This window comes from Dipodomys ordii, unplaced genomic scaffold, assembly GCF_000151885.1.
Source record: "Dipodomys ordii isolate 6190 unplaced genomic scaffold, Dord_2.0 Scaffold5, whole genome shotgun sequence".
Classification (NCBI taxonomy): domain Eukaryota; kingdom Metazoa; phylum Chordata; class Mammalia; order Rodentia; family Heteromyidae; genus Dipodomys; species Dipodomys ordii.
Genome location: NW_012267221.1, coordinates 8,971,515 through 8,992,184, shown reverse-complemented (window position 1 = coordinate 8,992,184; position 20,670 = coordinate 8,971,515). Strand labels below are relative to the sequence as shown.

General features: G+C 36.1%; 1 protein-coding gene across 2 annotated transcripts in view; it reads right to left on the bottom strand.

Moving 5' to 3' along the window:
- The window catches only part of Gpd2 (glycerol-3-phosphate dehydrogenase 2 (mitochondrial)), a 161,169-nt gene that overhangs the window by 19,474 nt on the left and 121,025 nt on the right, over positions 1-20,670 (bottom strand). For both annotated transcript variants that reach the window (XM_013030067.1, XM_013030063.1), the window contains exons 10-13: positions 10,602-10,736; positions 9,074-9,249; positions 8,404-8,535; positions 6,680-6,838 (exon numbers count right to left, since the gene is read on the bottom strand). In XM_013030067.1, coding sequence (XP_012885521.1) covers positions 6,680-6,838; positions 8,404-8,535; positions 9,074-9,249; positions 10,602-10,736 — 602 coding nt within the window. The remainder of the gene's footprint in view (positions 1-6,679; positions 6,839-8,403; positions 8,536-9,073; positions 9,250-10,601; positions 10,737-20,670) is intronic.

Sequence of the window (20,670 nt, the reverse complement as noted above, 5' to 3'; positions counted from 1 at the left end):
TGGAGGCATGAGTCCTCTGTCTAAATCAGTCTAGCAATTGGGAGGAAACAATTCTGCTGAAGTAGGCCATGAAAGAATAGCCCTATTGGTTAGAAAATTTTAGGTTGAGATGAAGTCTATCTTCCTTGCAATCCTTCCTACATGTATAGGATGGGCAAAACTTGACTACAGAACATACCCAATGTCTGTTTTCTATATCGTATCATACACATTAAAGTGGTATCATTTACTTCCTTCCTTCAAGATTGCTTTTAGTTCGAATTCCTCTTTGGAATAATAAGGCATGATTTTAAATCCCTTATGCCATAATTTCTTCTATCACAAATATTTCATACCAACTAATACAATTTCAAAGAACAGCAAATGCTCTAACAGATATCTGGCCAGTGCCTGGAAGGGAATAACAGTTTCGTTTACCGAAATATATTATTCCTATTAATACACTGTAAGATTACAGCTGGATTTGAGAATAGCCATCGGCCCACTCCTAGTGGCAATGCTTTCAAAGTTAACTAAAACCTTTTCTTTCTGACAAGTGCACTTCTTAAGCCCTGAAGATTTTATCTTCAATGGGTGGAGTTATTTTTCTATCTACTGCAAGTTTTGCCATTTTTTAAATTACGTTATGGTTAACGAAGTTTTACTCATTCTTTCAATTTGCCATCAAACATTTAATCACGATAGAGATAAATTATATGCATATATAGAAATGTCACAATGAAATTCCCCTCATATAATAATGATGTATGTTAATAAAACATATTTAAGCAACAACAAAAGCAAGTCACCCTTCAGTTTCTGCTTATTTATATATCAAGGATGTATGCTGCCATTATTGTAATGTTAACACTTGGATCAAGGTATACTAGGTCAAATCCAAGAACATTGTGCTTATGACCTGTTATCAGACACCTATTCAGAGGTCAGCACTACCCATTTAACTGTTTACAAATCTACCATTTTTACAAAGAGTACCTAAGGCTTTATATATACTTTATGAAATCCATCTATCATGTCTATAATATCTCCCTGATACAACAATCCCTTTTCTCTCCCTGAAATAAAAACATTCATTGCCTATCCTATGAAACTAGGAAAATAGAGAAGATGAGTAAGTTTGGGAGGGAAGGGGAGTATTATTAAGGGGCTGATATTGATCAAGATGCATTGTGCTCATAAACTGAGAAGATGAATGATAACCCCTTTGTACAACTACTTAAAGATAATGAAAATATAATTAAAAGTAAAATAAAAAATGAGATATCTGAAATGGCTATTTTCTCAGTGATTCCTTAATATTTTCCAGTTATTACTACTTGTTCCTAAATAATTAGAAAAAAGGTCAGAATTTAGAAAAACAAGATAAATGTTAATACCGCTGGTCCTCAGGATGTAATCTATACTATTCTTCCTTCTCTTTTTCTTCAATTTAGAAAGGCATTTTTCCACCTTCTATTTATTTTGCTATTTTTTCATTGAGTTAAACATGAAGACAGTCAGACCTCTTTTCTCTCCAGCATTCAAGAATATAATGCTTAGAAGTGGGATGCTAGTGGCTCATGTTTGTTATCCTAGCTACTGAGATCTGAGTATCATGGATTGAAGCCAGCCTGGGTAAGAAAGTCCATGAGAGTCTTATCTCCAGTTAACCATCAGAAAACTGGAAGTGGAGGTGTAGCTGAAAGTGGTAAAACACTAGCCTTGAGCAAAAAAAAAAAAAAAAAAAGCTCAAAGAGTGTCCAGTCCCTGAGTTCTGAGAAAACTGACAAATATATATAGTGCTGGCCAAACTTAATTAATAATCAAATAATTGAATATTTAAACCCTACTAGAACTCTGTTCAGTTTTTAAGTTATTCTGCATTCAGGCACAGTGCTTATACCAGATGGATCATGTTCAAGGCCAGTTCAGACAAAAAGTTAGTGAGACCTCAATCTTACCCAAACAAGCTGAGCAGAATGGTCCAGGCCTGTGATCCCAGCTCTGTACAAAGCCTATGCAGAGAAATATAATCTGAGATGATAAGACACAAAATACCTAAAGTAAAAGGGAGAGGGCTAGTTCCACTCAAATCCTGAATTTAAACTCCAGTATCAAAAACAAAAAGGTTATTTGAAAAGCTGAATGTGGTAGCACATACTTGTGGTCTATAATTCTAGGCCTTGGGAGGCTGAGGAAGGAGGATCATGTTTTGAAGCCAACCTGGGACACATAGCCATTCGGGGCCAGCATAGGCCAGTAAGTCCCATCTCAAAAACTAAAAAAAAAAAAAAAATTACTTCGATGCTTTTAGCATTTATCCCCAAAACTGTTCATTTCTTATACTATTCATATAAGGGATTATCATTCTTTTTTTTCCCCTTGAAATTTTCATTGCTTTAACTTTATTTGATATTAAATATTCAGAATTCTAAATGAATACTTTGAAGATTATACTGAGTATTATAAAATCTAACAGAAACTTACAAATTCCTATTTAATACTTAAAGAGATATTTTTAATTGGAAGATTATTTGTAAACAAAAGTTAACATTCAACATGTATATATTTAGGATTTAATTATCCAACTTTTTAGAAAAGTTTATGGCCATATAGTCTTTAAAATGTTGACATGCAAAGAGATACAAATTGACCATTTCATTATATTATGGCTGTTATGTGAAAATGTGATATCAGAACATAGTTTCTAATTGAGTATTTTGCTTTCTAATCTTGGTTAGGTGTTAAAGAGATTATCTACTGTCTAGTATGTGTATTCTTGAGGTAAAAAGTTTTCAAAATAATCTGAATTTTTTAGCTGTCATAGAAGACCCTGTAATACTGGAAAATGCTTTTTTAGAAGTGAATAATTTAAAATACATAAGACAAGGGAGAGGAAGAAAAAAATAGTTTTACTACTGAGTAATAAATTGTCAGAAAATATAATTGAAAGTAAAGAAAAAGAAGTTATTTAACTATCTATCTGGGGCTGGGAATGTGGCTTAGGGGTAGAGTGCTTGCCTAGCATACATGAAACCCTGCAGATATTCCTCAGTACCACATAAACAGAAAAAAGCTGAAAGTGGCACTGTGGCTCAAATGGGAGAAAACTAGCCTTGAGCGAAAGAAGCTCAGGAATAGTGCCCAGACCCTGAGTTCAAGCCCCAGGACTGGCCAAAAAAAAAAAAAGTTATCGAGTGTTAGATTTGTTTACTAAATAATTTAAAATGGGATTATTATTCTTGATATTTTTTTTCATTTATAAAATGAGTGCTGGGTTTACAAGAGTGTGCCAACCATGCCTGGCTTAGCTTTCAGTTCTTAGTAACAATTTCACTTAATATTTCTATAAAATTTGGAAAAATAATGCATACATCTCTGAGGCAAGTATGTTTTATATCCACCCAATGACACCTCAAAATCATTGAAACTATGAGCTATTTATTATTCCCCTAAAATGTTTGCTATGGTGTTCAGTATACAAGTCACTCATTAAGTATTGACCGGTAAAAACAACTACAATTCATCTGCAGAGGGTTATTTATCACCCTTTCTTTTTCCACTTTTGCAGGTTAAATAATCCCAATGCTTTTAACCTTTTCTCAGAAGTCCAACTTTCTAACCTTTAAGTCCCCCCTCCCCACTCCCTTCTTGGTTCTCTCTAGACTGTCCACATATCTCATTAATACTCCTGTGTCTCAGACACTAAATAATAACTTTGTCTTTCATTTTGTTACTTCGTTGTGTAGGATATTAGAGTATTCTTAATCAAACAAGGAAAATGTGAAATGCTGTTATTTCTGAATTCCTAGGAAGGCTAAAAACAACCAGTGCTCCTAACAGCCACTTCACAGAATTTTCTTCTTCCTTCCTACTACTATCTTCTGAATTCTTAGCACAAAATATGTTTCAGGGGCTGGGAAGGTGGCTCAGTGGTAGAGCACTTGCCTTGCATGCATGAGGCCCTGGGTTCGATTCCTCAGCACCACATAAGCAAAAAAAAAAAAAGAAAGAAAATATGTTCCAGCATATTCAAGTCATTCTGACCATAATTTCTGCAAGAACATATTCTCTCAATTCTTCTATACAGGAGAAGACTGGCTGTAATCGAAGAGTAAGCTCTATTCTATATTGCCTCTATATGGAGCTCTGGCAGAGCACACTTAAATGCAACACTGGTACCAGAATGGCTAATAAAGAGGCACAAGGGCAGGGGGAAAAACACATGTTCTGGGATCTAGAGGTTAGGTTTGGATGCCAGCTCTACAATTGCTACTTGTGTAAACTCTGGCAGAAATTGACTCTGTGAATTTCTCAAAAATCAAATAGCAGCAAAGCTGGCCCTCAGAGATATCATTAGGATCATGGCACTCTGTTTGAAAGTGACTTCTACCATTAATATGCAGTAGTATATTACTCTAAAATCACTAGAGGCAAAACCTAAAAAATCAGGGCTATAATGGTACCCTTTAAGACGTTTTGGTAGTCTAAAATAAACCTCTCAATCTTCCCATTTTTCTGCACTCACAAAATGACTGATATAGAACCATCATCTTCAGGGATCTATGCCAGAATGGGAACATTTTAAGTACTGTTCCTCACTATACCCTCAGCACTTGACACAGATGTTCACTCACATTCAATCACTCCAAGTGAGAAAATATAAAAGGAATGTCCATTGCTGGACCAGGAGGTAGACCCACATCAGACCTCAACTGAAATCTTGATTCTGGAACTTCCCAGTCTCCAGAACTGAGAGAAATAAATGTTTGTTGTTTGGGCCACCCACCTGTGGTATTGCTGATTGGCAGCCCACGTGGATGGAGTTAGCTTTTGGTTTTCTCATACCTCCTCCAACCTTACAAGCTATTACTTTCTCTTTCTTTTGTATTCTCCTTTTTTCTCTCCAACTTCCAGTCTATGGAATATCCCTGGGTTCAGTCTCTAGCCACTTTCCTTCCCTGGTTACAGGGACTTCCTTCAAGATCTCATTCAATATGAACACTTGAAATACAACTTAGATGTGAACTTCACATCAGCAGAAACATTGGCCTTTGGAAAGAGAAATTACTATAATTCATCTGCCTCAAGTTGATAAGAGTGCATGTGTTGAGGGCTGGACTAAGCCATTTGAAAATAAATAGGACAAGATTTACTGGTAGACTTAGATAATTGTAAGTGAATATCTAGAGTAAGATATTAGGGGTTGAGAATGATGCAAGGGGTAACTGATCAAGATACACCATACACGTTGAATTGAAACCACTTTGTACAACTACTTGAAGATAATAAAAATTAAACGATATACATAAACGGACATGTACAAATACTGTACACACATTTGAAGATAAAACTATTTTTTCTGAAGTGTAATACCAAGGCTTAAGTTAGAGTGACTACAGGTAAAAGAGCTAATTATGACATGGAAATTCTGTAGGAAGATAAATGGTCTTCAACAATAATAGAAAGGAGGTCAAGGTGACACATCTGTAAGACCAGCACTTGAGCCTGGACCAGGTAGGTAGTGCAAGGAGGGAGAATGTCTGGTGTCAAATGCTGCTGCTGGGCAAACTAATGGGTAAAGAACACCTACATGTACATTGAGAAACATGTTACTGGTGAGCTTGGCCAGGGTTAATACAGCAAGATGGTAGCAAAAAAATATGATGGATTCAAGAAAGAGTAAGGACAAAGAAAATAAATCTTGGGAGTGTTCCTAGTATTTTTGAATATGTGAAAGGCTGGAGGTGTGACTCAAATGGTACAGTGACCACCTAGTACACGAAGCCTCTGAGTTAAAACCTTCTCCCAAAATAGATTTTTGCATGTATGAAAATACTTCAAAAACCTCTGCATGTCACAACAGTTTGGGTTAATTTTTAAAACATGAAGATCTCCTACTTATTACAACAAATCCAAGTGTGTGTGGGGGGGGGGGTTAAAATACTTTCATCTGACTATTTCTGGCTTTATGGACATAATACAAAATTTCAAATGACACAACTGACAAGTATTTGCTTGTCACGAGGTGAAGCCACTGTTTGTTAACAAAGGCAAATTAGCAAAAATGTGAATTGCTGACAAAGTGCTAGAGCAAATTTCTTTTTTTCCCTTTCTTCCTTTCCTTTCTTCGTTTCTTTGTTTCTAGTACTGTAGCTCGAACTAAGGGCCTCACATTGTTGCTCACTTTCTTGCTTGGCTGATGCTCTACCACTTGAATCATTCCTCTAATCAACTATTCCTGGAATTTTCCCCATTCATTAGAGATGGAGACTCACAGACTTTTCTGCTTGGGCTATCTTCAAACTTCCATTCTCCATGTACTAACCTCCTCTGAAAGTATTCCATGAAACAACAACAACAAACACCCACCATCATTTACCTTTCCTTTTGCAGAAGTTATGAGCACAAATTTAAGAGCATTCTCTATAAGATGGTCCAAGAATATCTTTCCACTCTCCTAAGGCCTAACAATATTAAATCATACAGATAGATATACACACATACATATATATCAAATATATATCGATCATATATATCATTTAATTTATAATATATAACTATAACATAATATATAAATATGTCTACAGGAAGAAATGTAAGATAACTACCAAAATTATTCTAGCTTTTATATACATATCAAGCATTTACATGTTCATAAAGGGAAATATAATTATCGAGACTTCCATGTATTTAATACCTGTTTTTTAGAATCACTCCAATTCAGTTCTCTGCCCATCAGTTCGACGATCCTGGGAAGGGCTTCTTCCGCAGCCTGGACATTGAGAAAGGCCAGGCGAGTGCGACGTGAGATCATATCCACTGCAGTGCAGGCATACTCCTTAATTCCATATTTTACCTGAATTACAAAAAAAATGAGGAGGAGGATTTGGTAGGTTGAGAAAAGGGGTGAATTCTAATCAAAGGATTTTGTATGCTGGCCAGTGGCTTTTTGTCACCTTTGCTACTCAAGAGACTGAGATCTGAGGATCATGATTTGAAGCCATCCTGAGCAAAAAAGTCCATGTGACTCCTCAATTAATCACCAAAAGCCAAGTGGATGTGTGGCTCAAGTGGTAAAGCACCAGCCCTGAGCTGAAAAGATCAAGCAAGAGCAAGAGGTCCTGAGGTCAAGCCAAGGGAGGGAGGGAGTGAGGGAGGAATTCTGGTATGTTCATGTCAAAATAAAAGCTCATCGTAAACTATTGATGCTAATAAAAAATGTGAAAAAATATAAATGATTAGTTGAGAGTTTTCTCTAAGAAGAGGAAATAGAAGTTTCACATTAAAATGTTCATATTTGAAAAGGTGGTGGTATTCTTTACATTGTCTGATTCGCTAGCAGGCAGAAAACAAATACTCATATAACCCAAGTTCTCCATCTGTCTGCCAAAGTAGATTTGAAAAATAGGATAAACTGGACAAGAGATAATGCCTTCCTACTGAATGGATCCTGGTATCAGTTTGCAAACGGTACCATTTTTCATTAACCTACTACAGTAATCACTTAATCCTCTTTGCTTCTACATAGTAGGGAAGATAGTTTACATAGCTGAGTAGGTAAAAGATGAGGAGATAAAAGTTGGTCTCATCTCTTTAGGCTGTAAAGTTTTGTGTCTTAAAGAAACCGCATGACAGCTTGAATTTCATCAACAAGTAAATGCTTTTTGGACACAATGTGCTAAGAATAATTATAACACATGGCCAGATGCCAGTGTCTCACGCCTGTAATCCTAGCTACCTCGGAAGCTGAGATCTGAGGACTGTGGTTTGTAGCCAGTCTAGAAAACCAAATTCAAGAAACTCAACTCTAATTAACCAGCAAAAATCTGGGAGTACAGGTATAGCTTAAGTGGTAGAGTACCAGCCTTCAACAAAAAAAAAGTAAGAACAGGAGGCCCTAAGTTCAAGCTCCAGTATACTCTCTCTCCAATCTCTCTCTCTCTCTCTCTCTCACTCACACACACACACACACACGCACACACACACCACATAAAAGCATAACATGACAAGTTTCAGAAAATTTGAAGTATCATGAGAAACAAGACTTAAAATCTTTGAGAGGTTTTTAGTACAGCAAGGTATGTCATCAGGCAAGATAAGTAAAAATTGGAAGAGCTCAGATTCACAAAAAGGGACAAAGATTTGTTTCTATGTCTTGGAGTTCATTTGCACAATCACTGATATAGCATCATGAGAAAAAAGAAATCCACATATCATACAATGCCCACCATGAACACCACCTCTGAATGAAAATTCCATAAATGGATGAATGTGTCTATGCAAACAGACACACAATGCCAGTTCTTGGCTGACACGTGTGCATTAAAACTAGTTCCTTACAGTTTTGTGAAGACACTACTAAATGAACAGATGAAGCGTATTACATGGCAGACAAGAAATTCCCATGTGACCATTACATACCTCTGCTTCAATATATGGGAATTCTGACACAAGGCGTACACCAACAATAGGCCACCTTTTTCCAGTTACACTTGCCATTTTAGCCACCTCAAAAGCTTTGTCACCATAGGTGGTGGAGAGATGCTGGGCCACCTGTAGAAATAAAACTACCTTAGACAGACCAAAGAAAAAGAAAAACCCTCAAGAAGTACATGCTTATCTGGTCAGTTTTCTTACAGTCTATAACTAATGACTCCCAGAGAGGATTAGGTTTTGATTCTGTGGGAGGAAACCACTTGGGCTCTGAATGCTTAGGCCAGCACTAACTCAGCTTCTCATATATCACTGTATCAGTGACAGATGAAGCTTCAGCTTCATTTTGCTCCTGACATCACTCCTACAGAACAGCCATCCTTGTGCTTGGGAAAGAATTTGTGAAGCTCTACATGCTAAGAATAAACCAAGAAAAAACTCTCAGTTTCAAAATAGAAAGTGACATGTACATTGCCTCTTGGTATCTATTGCAAAGTTGGACGATCTTTTTCTCTAAGTTTACTTTGCCATACACAGAGAGAAATGTCCCCAGCAAAAGGAAACTCTAAGTCAAGGGAGCTACATCATTACTACTGACTCTGTTATGGCACTAGTGACAGATGAACTGAAGTAGAAAGAGATGGCAACAGATACTCACCTCACTTTCCAGTCCATAATCCTGGACAAGCCTGATGTAGAGGGTGGGACTCCAATCTTTGCCTCCTTGCAGGAAAAGACCAACTGTCCTGCTTGGCCCTGCTTTCAAATTGTGAACCTTGATTGCAGCATTAATAGTGTCTTCTGCCATGGACCGGTACGTTGTCCACTTCCCACCTACAATGAAGTTGACAAACAATTCATTCTGTCACCACTCCTTATTTCTCTTATATTTAACCATTCATCAAATAACTAATAACAAATTAGTAATAGCAACTTACTGATAACAAATCTCACCTGTTGTTTACAGTAAGTATGACAAAGCAATGTGTAAGGCTGTATTAACAAACATAAGACAAGGTTTGTTTATTAGAGAGAAAAGAGGGAAAATAGGAGTAAAATAAGGGAAGAGGTAACAAGTCTGACAGGAAATGTACTTATTACCTTACTTATGTAATCATGACTTCTCTGTACATCACCTTGACAATAAAAATTTAAAAGAGAAAAAATTCATGGAATAATTTAGCGAAGTTTGTCTCTAAAGCACATCAAAAGAACCAAGGCTGAATCCTTTTTTTTTAATAAGAAAATACTATACAGAGGGGTTACAATTACATGAGCAAGGTAATGAGTACATTACTTATCAAGCATTGTTGCCTCCTCCTGTTTTTCCTCTACCATCTCTTTCCTCCCATCTCCACAACTACACTCCCCCCCCCACCAGCCCCCACCTAGATTGTAAAATTCATTTTTCGACATAGCATCTGTACTTTTCATTGTTGAAATGGGTCAATCTGTATCTCTATTTAAACAATTTGTTTTTTCCCTTCCCCTCCCCAAATTATATCAACATCAAATACAGTGAAAACAGGGGTTATACCATGGGGGAGGGACATACAAAGCAACAAAAAATCATGTGGTACCTTATAAATACATTAGAAACAATAGCCAGAAAGAAAAAACCACTTGTATCTTGATCTTGGTGTTCATTTCACTTAACATCATCTTACCTGACCTTTTCTGCTTGTCCCAGACATATACTAGTTATTGCAAATAAGGGAAACCATGGGACCTGTTTCTTTGGGCCTGGCTTACTTCACTTAATATACTTTTTTCCAAGTCTTTCCATTTCCTAACAAATGGGGCAATGTCATTCTTTCTGATGGAATTCCATTCTGTATATATACCACATTTTCTTGATCCATTCATCTACTGAGGGGCATCTGGGTTGGTTCCATATCTTAGCAATGGTAAATAATGCTGCAATAAACATAGTTGTGCTGGTAGCTTTTGTATGGTCTTGTTTGTGATCATTTGGGTAAATGCCCAAAAGTGAGATTGCTGGGTCATAAGGGAGCTCTATGTGAAGTCTTTTCAGGAACCTCCATACTGCTTTCCAAAGTAGTTGAACAAGTTTACACTCCCACCAACAATGAAGTAAGGTTCCCTTCTGTCCACATCACCTCCAGCATCTGTTGTTATTAGAATTCTTGATTATAGACATTCTAACCGCAAGGCCAAGTCTTTACCTGCTATGGTGATGAGCCCACTCTCACTGACGTCCACAATGTGGTTTCTGGAGATGGACTGTGTGTCTGCGGAATTGGGATCTGTAACAAGGGGCCGAATACCGCTCCAGGCTGCCAGGACATCCCCTCTTCTCACTAGTATGGTTAATGAGAAGGGTTAAGAGGATTACTCAAAAACATTTCAACAAAAGTATGAAATAGTAAGCAGGAAAGCATTCAGTAAGAAGAATAGAAGGAATACAAGGGAGGAAAAAAAACTTAAATAGAAGAACTTTGCACAAAAGACAAGTACAAGAAAGATCAAAGAATTATTGTACTAAAGGTAATCTGCATGAAAAAAAGCAAAGAACTTGAAAATCATTGTCACTGATAACAAAGAGAAAGCAAAAGAAATAAATATCAACAATGTTCAATGGGGGCAATCAACCATAGTTTTTTTTAAGTAAAACAAAAACAATCCAAGAAACTTGTAAATTGTTAAGTTTCTCTCTAAAATAGATATTTCAATAAAGAAAAAAATCCTACTTAAATATACATAAACAGAAATTTTCTCTCCTTACTACCACTTATTTGTAGAGTACGTGGAATAAGACTAGCACTGTGCAATGAATTTGACATACATAGCTCATCTTATTTCATAGCACAAAGTCCCACTGAATTGGGTACTATTACTCTCTATATATGTATTGAAAAATTTAACCAACCAAGCAGAGAAACCTCTTACCCAAGACAAACATCCTTTCCATGTTGGACTAGCACTAGAACCAAGTGCTTTTTTGTTTTAAAGATCATAATCTTACTGCTTACATTGTACTGTCTCTCAACTGTGATGATTTCCATACTCTGCCCTACTAAAATTTTTGGTGGCATTGGAGTTTGAACTCAAGGCTTTGGAGCTTGCTAGGCAAGTACGGTATCACCTAGGCCAGGACCCCAAAACTTTGTCCTGATAGCATCTCATACCTTTTTTTTGTAAATGACACAGAAACAGATATCCTGGCTCCTCCCCCTGGGCATTTAACACTTACATTACAGGATATGGAGGCTCTTCCAGAAGTCAAATTTATTCTTGTCAAATGCCAGTGGCTCATTCCTATAATCCTAGCTACTCAGGACGCTGAGATTCAAAGATCACAATTTAAAGCCAGTCAGAGTAGGAAAGCCTGTGAGACTCTATCTCCAATTAACTATCAAAAAGCTGAAAGTGGAGCTGTGGCACAAGTGGTAGAATGCTCCCTGAAGCACAAAACCTCAGGGACAGTACTCAGATCCTGAGTTCAAGTCCCAGGACCAAAATATACACATTCACAAAATTCTGAAACTATATTTATTGTCCCAAGCAGAATACATTTTTTTCCAAAATAAAATTCACCAAATATAATAAGATTGACCAAATATAATAAGAGAGACAATAGAGTTTAAGAACTGAATTTGACAATTAACAGCTGGAGGGCATTGATCACTTACCTAAAAATGGCTGAGAACAGTGATTAGCTGTGGTTCAAGTCTACCATCAGACATGGGCAAAACTCAATGGCAAGGTTTTCAGAATCTATTCTTTATCTAGTGCAGCTACATAGGTCACATAGCTTCTTTCCCTACACTCCATGATGTAGATAACTATGTACACCAATCCAACAAAAACTAACAATGTAGACTGCAGAAAAGTTAATGTTTACATCTCCTTCCTTCTTCACCTGCTTTGACAGGCATTAATTCACTCTGGATAACATAAATGTTAAATGTTCTGTTTCATCTGTGCCTGACCACCTTCCTATCATGCCCCACCCATTATTCTTCCCTTGCACCATATACAAAAAAATTAAGTCAAATGAGTCATAGACCAAACATAAGAGCTGAAACGATAAAACTCTTTGAAAGCATAAAGGAAAATGTTTCATAATACTGGATTTGGTAATGAATTATTGGAGGTGACATCAAAAGCACAGATGACAAAAGGGGGAAAAAGATAAAATGGAATTCTAAAAAGTTTGTGAATCAAAACACTCTAGTAACAGAATGGAAAATCATATATTTGCAAATTTTATATCTGACAATAGGTTAATATCTGCAGTGCTTAAGGAACCCTTAAATCTCATCATAACAACAAAGTAACCTAAATTAAGAAATGTACAAAGAAACTGATACACAAAGAAGATACACAAGAGATGAATAAACACATGAAAAGATGGTAAAGGTCACTAATTATTAGGAAAATGCAAATGAAAACCACAAGTGAGGTACATTTTACACTTGTTAGGATGATTATTATAAACAGAAAACAAAACAAAACCTAGGAAACAAAAGTATAGCTTCTTTGAAAAGTATAAGGCAGTTTCTCACGCAATTAAACATCTAGAATTGCCATATTATTTCTCAACTACAATTGGATACAAAGAACCGAAAGTAGGGAAAATGTGTATACTCATGTTCATAAAATTACTCATGAAAGTCAAAGAGTACAATCAACTTAAGTGCCCATGATCAGATGAATACACAAATGAAACAAAAGGTGGCAAATAAATACAGCAGAATAGTATTCATCTTTTTTTTTTTTAATCAGTCATGGGGCCTGAACTCTGGGCCTGGGTGCTGTCCCTCAGCTCTTCAGCTTTAGTGCTCTACCACTAGAGCCACAGCACCACTTCTGGCTTTTTCTGCTTATGTGGTGCTGAGGAATCAAACCCAGGGCCTCTTTGCAAGGTAAGCATTCTACCACTGAGCCACCTTCCCAGCCCAGTATTCATTTTTTAAAAGTAAAAAAAGGAAAGAAGTTCTGACACAAGCAACAAAATGAACAAATGAGTTTCAAAATATGAGACATAACAGAACATAGTTGGTATCTAACATAAAAGTATCATGTCTATCATTTAGCTGAAATTAGTAAATATCTTGCAAGGGCTGGGGTATGGCTTATACAGGAGAGCACCTGCCCAGCATATGAAAGATTCTGGGTTCAGTCCTCAGTAGTAATCCCTAAATTAATGAATACTTTTCCAGGTACACATTTTTATTGGCAAAGAAAAGACTAGGTTTCAGCTCCTGCTTATCCCTTTTGGTCATATATAAACATTCAGTATCACCTGAAAAGTATGTAGGTATGTATCTAGCTGACTGTATTAAGGAATCACAAAGTTTCTTCAAATGATTTAGAAGGAGAATTTTACCAAGTATAGGAGAGAAAGATGCTAAAAACATGGTATATTGAATGACAGATAATCACCCTGCCTTGATCTCAAATTAAAAGTATATTTCTTATTTTAAAAAAAATCAACTAAAGTAAATCTAGTTTCCTAAGGAGCACACTCTTAAAACAACTGTCATGTGAAATAAAAGAAGAGCATATACCCTCATGGGGGTATTTAATCAAACCCAAACTCCAGTGTTCTAACTGAAATGAGGGGAAAAGGATCACTCTTAGCTGGTTTCTCAGTCTTGTTAACTAGAGACCATCTGGGATCTGAGTGCTGAGATTCCTGTCTTAGTTCTCTGTGATGCATGCATTCTTTCAAATAGTTTTAATCTGGGTGGTTTCTGTGGACTAGAGGTTAATGCCTGCTTCACATAATTCTACAAATCTTGTAAAACCTCTATATAAATAGCACAACATGTTTCAACCTTTATTTTTAAAAAAGTAAAACAAAACATCATTAGGAAGTGATTACTATTTTCCATTACAGTTTATGCAGTCTTTCTAGCTCAAAAATAAAACAACCCAACCCACATACTATGTCACTGTGGCTACCACATAATCTCACCAACAAATATGAAATTCCTTAGGTACCCACACTGATCAGGAATTTTGTTTTGACTCTTCAAAACCTTTGACTAAATTTTAAAATATTTGGGGGGAGAAGATTCATCTTTCCAGAATAAATCTTAAGCATATGCAAATCATTTGTGGCTTATGCTTTACTTTTTCCATTTTAATAGGCAGAAAGACAAACCTACATCATCAATTGCTGGAAATACAAAAAGCAACATGGTTCTTCATTGATTCTTCATTCAACCAGATTTTTCATTCATGAAGGAAAACGAAGTAAAATAATGTGTGTTTACAAGGGTGCAAATTTTATGTTCCTGGAACTCATCATCAATCAAGCAAACAACTCACTATCAGAATAAAAGAGTTCATAAAATACTTTGTTAAGTGGCAACTACTTTGTATAACTACTTAAAGATCATTTTAAAGGCTCAGAAACAAGAGCAAAAAAAAAAGTTCATAACAACCTTACTTTGCCAGATAGCTTAGTATTCAGCTACTTAGTCTGAGAGTTATATCAGATGATTGTTAAAATGAATTATTCAAGTTATTCAAAACTGAATTATTGAAACTGGACAATTCAAATTTTATTTAAAATGTAAATGTTTTTACTGCCTATAGGATCATAATATTATTAGACTAGGCAGTGGTTGTTTGGATTAGGTTATCTACCAATCAGTTCTCTTCTAACAATAAGATTTGACTATTTTTCTGGATTTTGAAAATATTATTTGTTTCTGAAGAATACAGTTTGTGCCTCCACATCACTAAAATTCAGTAAAGACAGTTTAGGGCCAAGTTATAAACTATGTTGAAAAGCACAGCATGACCAAACGTGAAGAGATAACTCTAACCTCTTAGATATAAATTAGCAACTAACTGAGCTAACATTCCTCTCCTTATGCCTTCTTTGCCCAAGTTGGAAACTTCATCTACCCTTAGATAACCCCTAATTAAAATTTTCTTGAGATAGATTCGATAGCAGCAGATGAACAGCCAGAGTAGAGAACTACTAACCATATTTTTTTCATTCTGCCAGGAGCTGCGGCAGCCGTGTTGTAACTCCAGGGGGGGGGGGGGCAACTTTAGGATAAACCAACTTGGAGATGGCAAAGGAAAATAAGAGCTGAGTGTCATCAATATAGCTAAATCACTAAATTAGTCATTTCTTAAACCTTCTTGTATATGGAGTTCCTGTATTATAAGGTAGTCTTCGTCTTATTTAACAATTTAACCATCCCCTTCTTTAATGATAGTTGAACTTTTCTGTTGTGATAGAAATGTTCTGTCTTCAATGTTCAATTTACTAGCTGTTAGAACTATGCAGCTATTAAACTTTCCAAATGTGATTTCACATACCTGAAGAAGTCTGTTTCAACCTTTAATTTTAACTAATATAAATTTAAGTAGCCATGAGCAGGGAATGACTAGCATACGGCACAAAGGAAGACTAGAGTAAATGCCACCTAACAGTGGCTATCAGACTTGTCCTGGTAGATCACTCTAGATCACCATTGAAGTTTTCTTGTACTTGCTTCCCACATGAGAATAAAATCTGCTTTAGTAGCATCCTTCATCTTCACTTTACAGAATATAAAATACACTTTGTATTTATCATTTCAAACTATCCTTTTACCAATTTCATGAGATCAAAGAAATAAATCCTATTTTTCCTCAATTATTTCTTTCATTCAATTCTAACCTACACACTGGCTCTATCATACAGAATCTAGGTAAAAGGTAGTATTAAATATGACTTACTGTAATTCTCTATGGTAAAGTTCCAGAGGAAAATAACATAAATTGGGCCTTTCATGCTTCAGAGTTCAAAGATCCATCTTATTTTTCTAGTCCTCACCCTGCCAAGATTGCTACACAAAACTTCATGACTAATTTATCTCTTCCTAGCCATGTTAGTAGTTTTCAGCTAGTCTCTCTCCATATATCAAATATTTTATCAAGAATCGTGTAGTGATCAATAAATATTAAGTGGAATTAAAGCATTCTCTAACATTTTTATGTCAAAATATGAAAACCAATATCACAAAATTAAAAGTAAAAATATTTGAGCCTCTGAGACAATATGCCAGACTTCCTCTAAACAATTGGATATTTCCTTTCAAAATAGGAGAATGCTACAAATAAAATGAAATGTAACAAAACTATCACCAGATAAAGTTGAAAAAAGTACCACAATTGAAGAATATTATTAGAATGGTTCACTCAGAGGGTGCATAGTTGAATTTTTAGGTGTCAATTTCCCAGATGTTGAAAACAAAACAAGATCCAGGCAATACCTCCAATGTGCCTAAAAGTAGTTGGCAACAATTCTACAAGGTAAGGAGAGACTAAAATAGGCCTTCCACTATCATGCTTAAAAATAATTTTTATTATATCCCTGATATAATGCCTCCAGGATTCAAGTGGGTTAAAATGAAGAGTAAAATATAAATAGTAAAATTTAATAGACATTTTCACAGCTTGTTGGAAAAAAAAAGATTGTGATTAATATTTTTATTCTTACACACTTGGCAAGTGTTTGTTTTCAAAATAAATAGAAAATGAAGCCCATAAGAAGTGAGGATTAAGAGCTAAATATGTTACTATATATCATATTAGTTACTTAGGTACACATTTTGGGTAATTCTTTCTCATGTCTGCCACTTGCAAAAAAAAAAAAATCAATAAAAGCCATGTGAAAATATCTAAATGAACACAGGGGAAACAGTGTCAGAAATCAATACTTCTCTACCGGCATGTTTAACCTGCTGGAATGAAGTGTTAATCACAGAAATAAGATACCATATTACATTTATAAACTAATGAAACTAGGAAAAGCAAAGCGTGTGACACTATAATTAAACAGCTGGAAAACATCCAAGCCTGTGTAAGTTGATAACCCTCGTACAATCTCTGGCAGGGAAAAGGCAGGTCTGCAGTGAGTTGATATGGCCAGCTCAGTTGTTAATTGAATAACAGGCAATCTATAAACACAACTAATTGCACATGTGAAAACCTGTGTACACGTATACAAGTTGCCTAGAGAAGCACTCCAGAAAAACTACGTGGATAAAGCACTCAACAAATCTTCTGTCTCTCTCAATCTGGTTAAGTCATAGCTTAAGTCTTGCCACTGCAATCTTCTGATTAACCTCTACACAGAAGACTTAATGATACATTTTTCAAAAGATCATTTTTCTTCCTAACTCAATACGAACTGCAGATCTATCAATTACCCATTTCAGCAAAGAACAAACAAGTAATCTAGAAAATCCTGCCTGTGAATGGAAAGCTTTCTAAATTGTAAAAGAAGACATAGTCTTATTCCCAACAGACAAAATGCTTTTCAGAATTGTTCTGACAAATTTTGCACAAGTGTGGCAGCTGCTGGAACAGCATGCAGTATTAGGATTTGACTTTTTTCTCCTCTCTCGATCTTACTTAAAGATATAGCCATTTAGGGCTGGGAAGGTGGCTCAGTGGTAGAGTGCTTGCCTTGAATGCATGAGGCCCTGGGTTCAATTCCTCAGCACCACATAAACAGAAAAGGCTGGAAGTGGTGCTATGGCTCAAGTGGTAGAGCGCTAGCTAGCCTTGAGCTGAAGAGCTGAGGGACAGCACCCAGGCCCAGAGTTCAGGTCACATGACCCACACACACACACAAAAAAAAGCTATAGCCATTTGGAGGAGGCTCAGAAACTATTGTCAGAATTTTAGTTCTCCATTTAACAAATGCTTTTATTTAGAGTAATTATTTCAACCTTGTTAAATGCAAAACATTTCAAAACTATTGGTCTAGGATCTGAACCCAACTTTTTTTTAATCTGTGAAGACTAGTTGAAGGGATTCATGATGAGAAATGAAAAGCTACTCTAATTTAAGACTCATCTCTACATAAGATCAATAGAGAGCAAAGTACCTGCATTCTGAAGATGTCCAGAGCTTCCATGAAATACACTAATGATACCCTCCCTAGTGGATTTAAGAACATCATGGAATCCAGGCCTACTAAACAGAGTGCTTACATTCACATTCCTTGCTCTAAATCTAACTAGCTATGAGCAAAACAATGTAGTCTCATAAGGCCTCAGTTTTCTCAACTATTGAGGTAGTCACCAAAAACAAACAAAAAAACCTCAAAAGGCAATATGATTTCTTAGCACAGTTGAGTATAAAAATGTAGAGTTATGGGGCTGGGAAGGTGGCTCAGTGGTAGAGCACTTGCCTTGCATGCATGAGGCCCTGGGTTCTATTCCTCAGCACCACATAAGCAAAAAGAAAAAAGCTGGAAGTTGTGCTGTGGCTCAAGTGGTACAGCACTAGCCTTGAACTGAAGAGCTGAGGGACAGCGCCCAGGCCCAGAGAGTTCCGGCCCCACCACAGGACCAAAAAAAAAAAAATGTAGTTATTTTTTAAATAAAGTATGTAAAAAGAAATATTCGAATATTATAGCTTATAATAAAAAATTAGATCTGAATCAAACCGAATCTTTCTTCAGCATTTTTTTCTCCTTTCATTTGTATAGGAGAATTTGGGGTTCAACCAAAATTCCTTGAAAAGAAACAGAAATGTGAATGTCTTTAAGTTAGAGATGTACTTCTAGTGTGTTAAGTAATACTCTATATTGAGACCCAAAATGCAATTTCTCAAACAGGTCTTCAGTCAACTAGAAATAAGAATGCAGGCATAGATTTATAAATAGGAAAAGTGTAATTGGTTGTGAACATAAGGAAATAAATGAAGTCTATGACAGAGCAGTCACATGTGCTTTTATCATGGAGATCTGCTACCTTGAGGACCCATAATCTCAAGGTGAGTACCAGGAGAAAGGCGTGATCTGGAATGATTAGGTAGTAATTTCAACCACTTTTGCTGAATGTCAGAATAAACAATAACCTTTGGCTAGTTTCACCAATTCCTTGACTACCAGTAAGTTTGGTAGTTGAAAGGACTTTGTGGATCAACCATGTGTCCTCACTAATAATAATATAAAAGTGATCCAGTCTGTTAGAGCACAAGGCTCATTGCACTACTAACATCCCCAGCCACAATCTGGACAAGTGTCCTTCTGAAAACCACTCCTGCCTCCAGCACACCAGACCCTCAGAATAGAAACAGATTTCTCATTCTCATTACATCCAAACTTTAAGCTTTTCAAAACTGTTAACCTAAAGCTGGGCACCAGTGGCTCACAAGTGTAATCCTAGCTACTCAGGAGACTGAGATCTGAGGATCATGGCTCAAAGCCAGCCAGGCAAGAAAGTCCATAAGACTCTTATCTCCACCAGAAAACCAGAAGTGGTGCTGTGGCTCAAGCGGTAGAATGCTAGCCTTGACCTGAAGAGCTGAGGGACAGTGCTCCAGCCTAGAGTTCAGGATCCATGACCAATTAAAAAAAAACCTGTCAACCTAGAGTTCCCTGCTCTTGCATTAATCTTATGTTTTCTCCAACATTCTAAACTTCTTGATCTTCAGGAACAAAAATAAGCCCATTTTTAACAAAAATGATACCCAAATAAACATGAGATGAAGCAGGATTCACTATCAATACTAAATGCATTGAATGCAGCCATCAGACATTGGAGCTCCTCCTAAATTTCAAGATGAAAAATAAAGTTTCAAGCTACAATGATAATGTGGTTTGAGTACTGAAATGTGGAAAGATATATTTTATTTAAAAAAACTATGTGTGAGTATAATATCTTTACACCAATAGTATATCCAAAGAGACTCTATTCAGATAAAAATTATATCTATTGCCTTAAGTTAGAATTAACTAAGAATATATGTGGATTAATCAATTAAAATAAGACAGTAACCTGAGCCATTTTTAAAGCACTTTGATTGTAAAAGTATATGCTTACAAAATGGAAATAAAAATCCCTTCTGAGAAAAGGATTCATAGATGCTAGTGAGTTGCATTCATACACATTATAAGAACATTATAAGAAGATTGCTGATATAAATAAATGAAGAGTAGTCAAAAAGTCTTAAACTTGTGTGATTTAATATATAAAGATTTAGCTGAGTATTGGTTCCTCATACCTAGCTACTCAGGAGGCTGAGAACTGAGGATTGAGATTCAAAGCTAGTCAGGGCAGGAAAGTCCTTGAGACTTATCTCCAATTAACCAACAGAAAACTGGAAGTAGAGCTGTGGCTCAATTTGGTTCAGGGCTAACCTTGAACAAATGAGCTCAGGGACAGCAAGCACTCAGGCCTGAATTCAAGCTCCACAACAGATAGATAGATGATAGATAGATAGATAGATAGATAGATAGATAGATAGATAGATAGATAGATAGAT